We start from the raw sequence: 10,292 nt of genomic DNA, 5'->3' as shown, positions 1-10,292 counted from the left end.
TGATGTTGTTTCTTTTTTCACATTTAACATTTTATTATTCATTTTTTACATGAATTGTGTTGGAGTGACATCAAAATTAACATTGATTCACACATTGTTGATGTGGAGGTGCGCAAAGAACCATAGATGCTTTGCACTCGTATCTCAATGAAAAGCATCAATGGCTCCATACACACATCCATGACAACATTGTGTAAATTGATGGCAATTTTAATGTTACTATGGCGTTTTCCTTTTTTACATACATACATAGTATTATAGTAATTGTACATTACATTATGCATTAATTGTTCCTCAAAATAACACTTCATTTATAGTGAACGTAAAACATATTCATAGGATTTTTCAATCCTCAAACATTTTGATGGAGAACATAAAAAATACAAGTTTCTTAGGATTCAATAAATCTTCTTAGTGATTCATTTCATTAGGTCATTCTAAGGGACTATCATTGCATCTCAGTTGTTCGTTTGATGGAGTGTTGTCAAGTCATAGTGCGTTAGTAGAAAACATAACCCCTCAGCAAACGGAGGCTAAAATACCTACGTATTCCAGTAACAAGGACCTTCCTATTTGCATCAAGCTATTCAACTTCGACTCCCAAATAATTAGGAGATGTATGCTTGCTATTGCTGCACTACAACTTTTCAACCTTTGATTGATAGATCAAAACATATTGGAAAAAAAATAAAAAACCCTCAGGAGTATAGCTTGGAGATTAGGGCGATAAGAGGTTGCACTACTTATTTGGAGTCATGGTTTTAGAATTGATTTTGACATCTCGTCTCGTCCATGAATGAGATTGAGTCATCTCAAACAAGTTTTCTGATACGTTTCAGTCGCCTCGTTCAACAATGAGAAAAATGAATCATGATTTTAAATTTCGTTTGATACGTTTGACTTGTCTATTCGTCTCGTTGGTGGACGATACCAAAACGTATTAGACGAGTTGTCTAGGTCTCAAACAACATTTAAAACCATGTTTGGAGTAGGTGCTCACATAGTCAAAATATAAAACTATATTCCATGGAGTTAGGGGTGGAGGGATAATTTCCCTTGATACAAATTTTCCATGTTTTTTATAGAAAAATACTAGTCTCAACGTAGGAGACCCTCCATCTAATTAATCAATTGAGATTGGAGGACTTTCTTGAGGATTGCCAAACAAAGTGGAACCCAAATAAACTGTACTAATCAGGAGGAAACCTGCTGAGATGTGTGTTTGATGTTTTGCATCAAATGTTGTTTTTGGTTGGAAAAATCCATTTTTATAATAGAAGGAAAATGATGCATTGACGTGTACTAATATGAAAGTCTTGGAGTTCCTGACCATTTAAATGAATCACGATAGCCTTGGCTTTTATAAAGTCAAGGTCAGCTGTCAACAAAAACGATTGACAATTGTTGACGTGGCTCATCTATCTCTAAATCAATTTTCAACATCACATGATGTTTGTTTCAAAGAATAAGTATCGTACTATCTTGGGTGTTTTACCAAAATAGCCTGAGTATTTTATCCAAATTACCGATCCAGTCATATTTTTGCAATTTTTTCAAACAAATCATACCCATTTTGGTATTTATTTAATTTTACTAAATGGGTATTTCCTATATGAACATTAAAGAGAATTTGCTTGGATACTTTTTTTTTCCCCTTCCCAAATTCATAAAAAGAAACTGATTTTCCAAAAAGATAAGTCGAATTGGTTTGAATCAGCTTAGGTTTGACTCGGTCGAGTTGGATCGAATTAATTCATCGGTACTGATCCGATCCTAAGATCCGGTTCTTAAATCAACTAACCAGATAAAGTCGAAAAAGGACATTGAAGTGATACTATTCTCTATCCCTCTCCTGACAACTAGTCAACAGCCTTCGAGAATCCGCATTTCAAGAATCTTTCTCCTCTATCTTTTATTATTCGTAGGTGGGAGACTATCACGTACTACAAAAAGTAAGATATCTATCCAACTCCGCTCCTTCGGATGGATGATTTATTTCATTAGATTACATTTTTTGCCATGAGATGTGGACCCATTTATAGGATCTATTGTGATAGCCATGCTGGCTTAAAAAATCAACACTCAAAATGGCATTCGGTATATAGAGTGAGTGAAAAGATATTAAGTTATTTAACTATCCAACTCCTTGAATTACAAGATCAGAACTATGCGAATATTCTTCCCGTATTTTTATTAAAGAATTAAACAATAGACCAACGATAATGTACTACATAGTTCCAAAGTTTTTTGACCAGCTTCATATCCTCTATTATACACGTGGCGCATTCTTAAGTCCAAAATCCATGGATGTTTGGCTCATATTTCAAGAGACGTATTCTGAATAACAATTTGATTGGTTATTTTTAGCCATTTTATCTTAGGTCAACGGTAGGTTCATTCTCCTCCACGTTTTGCTGATTATATAATTAAAAACCTTTTCTTAAGACAATCGTGTTGCTCATATTCTACGATTGTTATAATAAATTATTTTCAATCTATTGGATCTCATTTTCAATTTTCTTATAGATAGTATTTTATTTTTTATACCCAAAATTATATTATCTTTTACGTTCACGTAAATAAAATTGTAAATATGAATGATAAGGTGCAAAATTCTACTCGAGCATTATAGTTTATTTTGTATTCAACAATTATTTTATGGGATTTTCACTTTGATTAATTTCGAGAATCCTTTAGTATAAAACACGTGATATTTTTTTTAATTTCTTCCCAATTTATAATCTTTAGCCCCCATTGAAAACCCTGTCATCTTCTTAAGATTTAGATTGACAAAGATAATTTTGAGGTTGAACAGTAAAATTGTTACCTCATTAGATAATTTATCACTAATTTATGCAATTAATCTATTTTTGAAAATTTTCCATGAATTTTGTGGCTATATATGCTCAAGAGGTCGAATATGACTCCATTGAGGAATAAAAAAACAAAGAGGGTATGTATCATAGATTGCGATGAGGGCATTTAAGTCATTTTATTTAGTCTATTGGAATAGACTAAGGTTAAGGTTCCATATCATCAGTTTGAACTTTGAACACACCAGTAGACGTGGAGTGGTATGTCTGAATTCCAAAATACTATAATCCAACGAACGATGGAGCTGGGAAACTATTTCCTAGAGATTCTCATCAAAACATTATCTAGAAATACCTGTATTTCATTCTCCATCTTAACCGTTCGTTTGAAACTAAGTGTCCAACGAAGTTTAGTTCCTAGGAAAATCCATCAATTTATTGTCCTTGAAGTCGCCCTGTTCGTCCGCTTCGAATCAGAAAAACAAAAATCATAACGGCCAGACAGAGCGTGAGAGAGAGAGAGAGAGTTATCTTCAGTAACGACCACGAGAGAGATCGATCATGGCGGAACCAACACGTGTCAATCGAAACTTCCATTAACATCAGATAGCCCTATCTCCTTCTCTCAACAGTCGTCATTCTTTCCTTATTTGTTTATTTATTTATATATATTTCTATCTATTTATCTCCACTGGATTAGTTCTTGGCTCTCTCTACGAGAACTCGATTTGATTCGTTTCTCTTTAAGAGAAACCCTAAAATCTAAATTTATCTCTGAAATTTACTATAAAATCGAAAGATTTTGAGCGATTTCAACACCATGGATCACGCAGCAGATGCTCACAGAACAGATTTGATGACCATCACTCGATATGTTCTTAATGAGCAATCGAAGTATCCAGAGTCTCGTGGAGATTTTAGTATTTTGCTCAGTCACATTGTTCTTGGTTGCAAATTCGTCTGCTCTGCTGTCAACAAAGTAATTTCTCTTCTCTCTTCTTCCAAAAGAAAAAAAAAAACTATCCTTTGATTCTTTTTTTTTTTTTTTTTTGTTGAAATTGAGATTGAATCGAATTTTAGTTTTTGGTTGAAGAACGAGGCGGACTTGTGATGTTTTTGGCGATTTTTATCTTTTTGGGATACCCTTTTGTTCCGTTTGAGAGGGATTCGAGTTTTTCCACACAAACAAAATCTATCTTTCGATTCTTTTCTTTTTGTTGAAATTGAAATTGATTCGAATTTAAGTTTTTGGTTGAAGAACGAGGTGGATTTGTGATGTTTATGGCTATTTTTCTCTGTTTTGGGATACCCTTTTGTTCCGTTGAGAGAGAATTCAACTTTTTCAACAAAAGAAAGTCTTATCTTTTTATTCTTTTTTTTTTGTTGTTGAAATTGAATCAAATTTTAATTTTTGGTTGAAGAACAAGGCGGATTTGTGATGTTTATGACAATTTTACTCTGTTTTAATATATATATATATATATATATATATATATATAATATATATATATATATGTATAATTTTTCTTTTAATTGTTATAGGGGGGCAATTAAAGGTTTCATTAATCGGATTCTGTGTTCTAAAATCTCATAATTAGAACGTTTGTGATAGAATTCTATTATGGGTTTGATTTTTTTTTTTTTCTCCCAAAATTTCAGACGAAAATGAAGTTTTTATTAGACAAAGAAAACATCATGAAATTCAATCGTGCTTCATCTACCTACAGAATATATCAGACAGGCTTCGACCTCCTGTTTGGATTGGATGAGCAGAGAAAAAATCTATTTTTTTTTTTCCGGGATGAAAGCTTTCAAAATTAGCTTTTTTAGCTAAAAAATGGAAATCCAAACAAGTCCCTTTAATTTTTCTTGTAAGAATTAACACCTAAAAATGAGTTCTAGAAGATGGGAAAAAAAAAAAGAGAATAAAAGGCTGGAATATAAAGGATTTAGAGAAGCTTACTATTTGTTCTGTTGTTTTTTTGTCTTGGAAACATGTAATATGTATACTATCTTACAAGGTTTTATTTTATTAAATTGGCTTGACCTTCTACTGTTTATTTGCGCAGGCCGGTCTTGCAAAACTCATTGGGCTTGCTGGTGAGACAAATGTGCAGGCAAGTTCTCTGTTGGGTTCAAATTACTGATTGTTTTATAGTTTGCATATTAATAGTTTTACGTTTTTGCGAAATTTATATTGTACTTTGGAGTGCCATTTGATATTTTACAATACTTTTCGGTGGAATTCATTTTATTGTAGGGTGAGGAGCAAAAAAAACTGGATGTACTTTCAAATGAAGTTTTCATCAATGCTTTGATAAGCAGTGGCCGAACAGTAAGGCTTTCGAAATCCACTCAATTATGTGTGAAAGAGAATTTCAAATTCTCAGTAATTTATATGCACAATTAGTGAGCCATCTTTTGAACCATCACTGGCAGTGTATTCTAGTTTCCGAAGAGGATGAGGAGGCTACCTTTGTGGACCCCTCATTGCGTGGAAGGTGCCTGGCGATGCTCTCTATTATTCTGTCGCTTATTTTGGTGTTTACTTCCCGAATTCTTCCTAATAACCCATTTTAAATTATTGCTAATTTTGCAGATATATTGTTGTTTTTGATCCATTGGATGGTTCCTCTAACATCGACTGTGGTGTTTCCATTGGAACCGTATGATCCTCATCTCACATCATATATGCATAAGTTTTTTTTTTTTTTTTTTTAGTGAAAAAAAAAAAGAAAACTCAAAAGTAGTAATGTAATTTTTGTTTCCTTTGGTCTAGATATTTGGGATTTATACGGTGAAAGATAAAGGTGCACCAAATCTTGATGATGTATTGCAACCTGGGAATAATATGCTTGCAGCTGGCTATTGCATGTATGGGAGCTCTTGTACGGTACGATTTATGTTCTTCTTATGTTTTAGTCTTTTGGACATCTATATTTTAGGGTAAATTACCATTTTGTGAGCAGAATATGACGAAATTCCGATTCTGGCTAAATGTTAATTTTAATTCTCATGAACATGAAAAATCCAGATTACAGGTTTTTCGAAGTGACAATCTCGCTGGTTTAAAGTAGTGAGATCGCTGCAAACCTGCGAGATTGTCACTTTGAAATAAAAATTCAATTAAAACCATCGAGATTGTCACTTTGAAAAACCTGTGATCTCACTCTTAGCCGGAATGGGAATTTCGTCAAAGGTTGATCACGTTTTGGGAAATTTCTCTATATTTTATGCATTTGTATTGCAAGTTTTATTTATGGAAGCAAGCTTCTTGAGCATTTTGGGGCTTAGACCCATAGCTCAGTTGGTTTTACACATTGCAAACAACTTTGAGGTTGTGGTTCAAGTCCAGCATACCCATCCAAAAAAGCTTCTTGAGCATTTTAGGCTTCATTTTCAACTTGTTCTTCAGTTATTTTGTAACTTATATTTTGGAGTTTGAGATTGCAGTTTGTAATGAGCACTGGAAGTGGTGTCAACGGTTTCACGCTTGATCCATCCCTTGGGGAGTTCATATTGACTCATCCAGACATTAAGGTTTTTATCGCAGTTTATTGCTAACATGATATTTTCCGTCTTTTAGTACCCTTTCATCCTCTCAACATATTTCAGAAATTATATTCTCTATACCTTCTCTCCTCTGTTTTATCCACAGATTCCAAAGAAGGGAAAAATCTATTCAGTGAACGAAGGAAACGCCAAGAACTGGGATGAGCCAACAGCAAAGTATGCGCCTTTTAATTTAGTAATATTTTTTAATCGTTCTCAAGTTACCGGGAGATAACTTTTGGATATTCTTTTTTGACTTACAGGTATGTTGAGAATTGCAAATTCCCTAAAGATGGTTCTTCTTCAAAGTCCCTTAGATACATTGGAAGGTATTTTTATGTTCAAATTTATAGGGTTCTGAATTCTTTCTGTTAAGATATCACAACTACTACGTAGTTAACCAACCGCTCATGTCCACACTCTTGAATGTATTGCACCCTTATCTTAAAGAAGGATTCTGTTATTTGAACAATCATTAAATAATATAAGACACTCATCAACTTGACATACCATCATTGAACTAATGAAATTTAATTGTTTATTCTCTTGTTGGATCTGCTTATGGACCAGTTCGGTGGTAAATTCCTCATGTAGAACCAGATTTGTGCAAGACTGTTTCCTTGACACTTGATTATGTACCAAAAGTGTTCGCTTTAGGGGCTTCGTCTATCTTGGTTTATTTTATGTTCTTGGATACCATTCCATGTCATAAGTTATTTCTAATAAAAGGGAGAAAGTATTTACCAAAATAGGGAAAATGGAGAAAGTACAAAATGCATAGCCATTTTCATGAAAATAGCCTCCTTGAAGAACTGAGGATAATTCTTTCAACAGATTAAGTAGGTAGCTCCCACAATATGGTGCCAGCTGGCTAAGTTGGTTAAAGTCCAAGGGTCGACACCACCACTTGGGTTCACCTACTAATTACTGACCAATAATCCCGCTTTGCCAAGCAAAAATAGGTAGTCCCTAACAAAGATTGGCATGGAAAACCTTGAAATTTAAATACCTTCGTGTCGAACCCTAATTTCTGTATGTTATTGCTGACCACTCAACAATTTGGTGGTACTTTATCTGCCTGGCATATTATGTGTATTATAATATTAGCATATATGAAACCATCTCCATTCATCCACTGCTTCATCACTGCCTGGTATTGAGATTCTATGGTTTTAGTTTTGACTTTTGTATACAGAAGTTGCTATGTGATTTATAATAGAAGAGAAAGTTGAAGCTTGGAATTCTTTTGAGGTTCTTGATTAGCTTTTATTGAATTACTACTTGATTACAACAATGGACTTGTCTAGTTTTGCTATTTGTGAATGGATCGTTTATTACCTTCGCATATGAATGGATTTTATTATAATAACCCTAAATTGGTCTGCAGCATGGTCGCTGATGTTCACCGCACATTACTTTACGGAGGTATCTTTTTGTACCCTGCAGATAAGAAGAGTCCTAGTGGAAAACTACGGTATGTTATTTTGGAAGCTCGCATTTCTCTACATAGGAAATTAAAGCATGTTTTGCCGTATCTTATTGTTACATTGAGGATTTCTCACAATCTTTCTTCGGTACGCTGAATTATGTGAATGATATTGTTATACTTGGTGTTGTGCAGTGTTCTCTATGAAGTTTTTCCAATGTCGTTCTTGATGGAACAAGCAGGTGGTCAAGCTTTTACGGGCAAGCAACGGGTATGGACTATAAGACCTTCATGACTATTGGAGTTGCTAGACTTTTATCTTGTCACATCACTTGTTAGATAATCAAACTTTGTTTTAATATGTTATTGTTTCTTTTTGATAACTATATAGTAGAACACGATGGTGGGCCCTACTCTAGCTACTACCGTTTGGGGGTATAAATGTCTCACTCCAGATACGGTGGAGTGGGGTCCACACTACCCTACTTTATTGCCTTTCCTCTTTACCCCTTCAACTTTATTGTATTTTATCTCCCCTCTCCCATTTTTTAATAATATCCCTCCAATTTTACTATCTTTCATCTTTTACCCCTTTTTTGATACTACGCCTCCAACTTCACTATCTTTCCTCTTTTACCCCTTTAACTCCAAAGAGGATACAGTATATCTTCATATCAAGACTTATATAGGATTTATCTGTTACTGCATCTTGATGACTTAAATATGATTTATCCATTGACAGTTCTGATTTTTTTTTCAACTTGTACCGCTTTTCATAAGGCTTGAGAAATGTTCAAAAATTGATTGTTTTTTTGGTGGAAACGATATGCATGGTGAGGAGACCAACCTTACGAGACAGTCTAAAAACTGTGAACTGTCTTGCTTATTCCTAAAAGAACTAAATTTATAGCTCGAAATGGAACTTTGTGAACTTTAAAAATTGAATAGCCGTTGCTTCACTTGGTCAGGACCCTCTATAGCCTGAAACATGGTAGAATTAAGTTTTGTTTCATTAACACCTCTGTGCCTTTAGAACTCCTGTTACATGCCTCAAGTTAAAATCTAGAAGAAGCCTCAATAAGCCATTGCTTAATCTAAAAAGGGAGAAAATTTAGGTCAGTTTCTCGCAAAATTAAAATTTGAAGTTTGAACAATGGTAAAATTTGTATGTACTTAAGATATTATACTGATTACACCAATCATGTTGGCAGGCACTAGACTTGGTTCCAAAGAAGATCCACGAGAGGTCCCCAATCTTCCTGGGCAGCTATGATGATGTTGAAGAAATTAAAGTGCTCTATGCTGCTGAAGAGAAGAAAGCATGAATCTGCAAATGCCATCTGTAGTGTACCCATCCTCTCATATTCTGTTTACAAGATGAAACTTTTCATAATGTCTCTTTATAATGAGAAAATACAATTTATTGATGGAAATTCATGTTTTAGATTCCCATTCTCGCAGCTCATCTCTAGTGGGAATGCTTACTCATGCATGAATATGGGCCAAACAAGCGTTCTGCAAGCACGGACTAACTTCAAACCTCATTAATGGTATTCTTTAAATAAATATGGAGGACTCATTATCCCTGCCCAATTCCATCAGATCCTGTCAATGTTATGGGATAGTTTGCTCCCCATAAACAGCCTGATCAATCCTTGGGTCTGAACTAGATTACAAGTATTTACCAGTTGTTACTAGAATCTGATCTTTGATGATTTAAACCATTGGAAAAACCTCTACACCAATATCAACATGTTCGCGACCATCAAATCTATGGTTTTTATTATTATTTATTTACCTGAATTTATTTCTTGTTATTTGATATAACAATATAGACCGGATGGTTACAATCTCTTTGAACTATTGTTGAGAATTCCTTTTGTTGTTGTCCGATAATTTCCATTGGTACAACTAACGATGATTAGTGTTGTCGAAAACCAGCAAAATAAGAGAAATTCTATTGGCACACCAACTTTAACTGACAACACACCAATCCTTTTGAAATTAAAATTTACATTAGAGTGGTGTGTTATAAGTAAAGTTGATGTGTTAATAGCTCTCTAAAATAATAATCAATGTTTTAATAATCGAACCGAAAATTTATCAAATTGATCAACAATGGAGATTTGGAGGAGAGGAGGGAAGAAACTTGTGGAGAATAATCATCTGGGCAAAATGTGGTGAGAAAAGGTTTGGGTGGGAGACTGGGGAGGCAAAGTAGTCTTATGGTTGTAGCTTGTGGAAATGAGTTTAGAAAGTGTCTCAAGATTTCAGTGAGAGGATCAATTTAAGTTGGGAAGAGGAGACAAGAGGTGAGATTTTGGGAAGACAAGTGGTGTGGCAATTTGGCTCTAGCACTCCATTTTCCTCCCTTTATGCACTATAACATAAAATAAAATAAAAATCAGTGGTGAAAGATGTTCTAATTCGCAATGGATATGAGTTTTCCTAGAGTTTGGGCTTTAAGAGAAATTTTAATGATTGAAAAATCGAAGTGGTGC

At 34.2% G+C, this 10,292-nt stretch overlaps 1 protein-coding gene across 1 annotated transcript; it reads left to right on the top strand.

Annotated features, from left to right (window-relative positions):
* The first annotated feature begins 3,301 nt into the window (after window positions 1-3,301).
* Window positions 3,302-9,235, top strand: FBP (Inositol monophosphatase family protein). The gene is made up of 12 exons (XM_086439953.1): window positions 3,302-3,792; window positions 4,883-4,930; window positions 5,074-5,148; window positions 5,253-5,314; window positions 5,413-5,479; window positions 5,593-5,706; window positions 6,267-6,353; window positions 6,472-6,542; window positions 6,629-6,694; window positions 7,753-7,839; window positions 7,987-8,062; window positions 9,003-9,235. The coding sequence occupies exons 1-12, from the start codon at window positions 3,634-3,636 to the stop codon at window positions 9,114-9,116; spliced, it is 1,026 nt and encodes a 341-aa protein (XP_086296079.1). The 5' UTR covers window positions 3,302-3,633; the 3' UTR covers window positions 9,117-9,235.
* Window positions 9,236-10,292: the final 1,057 nt, after the last annotated feature.

Source organism: Akebia trifoliata, chromosome 4 (assembly GCF_017979445.1).
Source record: "Akebia trifoliata isolate Shusen 1 chromosome 4, ASM1797944v1, whole genome shotgun sequence".
NCBI classification, from domain to species: Eukaryota; Viridiplantae; Streptophyta; class Magnoliopsida; order Ranunculales; family Lardizabalaceae; genus Akebia; species Akebia trifoliata.
The sequence above is the reverse complement of the archived record's forward strand: the minus strand, read 5'-3'. Positions and strand labels throughout refer to the sequence as shown.

Coding starts and splice junctions, on each gene's coding strand:
- FBP (XM_086439953.1), top strand. CDS start 3,634: ATGGATCACGCAGCAGATGCTCACAGAACAGATTTGATGACCATCACT. Junction 4,931..5,073: donor CTGGTGAGACAAATGTGCAG/GCAAGTTCTCTG, acceptor ATTTTATTGTAG/GGTGAGGAGCAAAAAAAACT. Junction 5,707..6,266: donor TGTATGGGAGCTCTTGTACG/GTACGATTTATG, acceptor TTGAGATTGCAG/TTTGTAATGAGCACTGGAAG.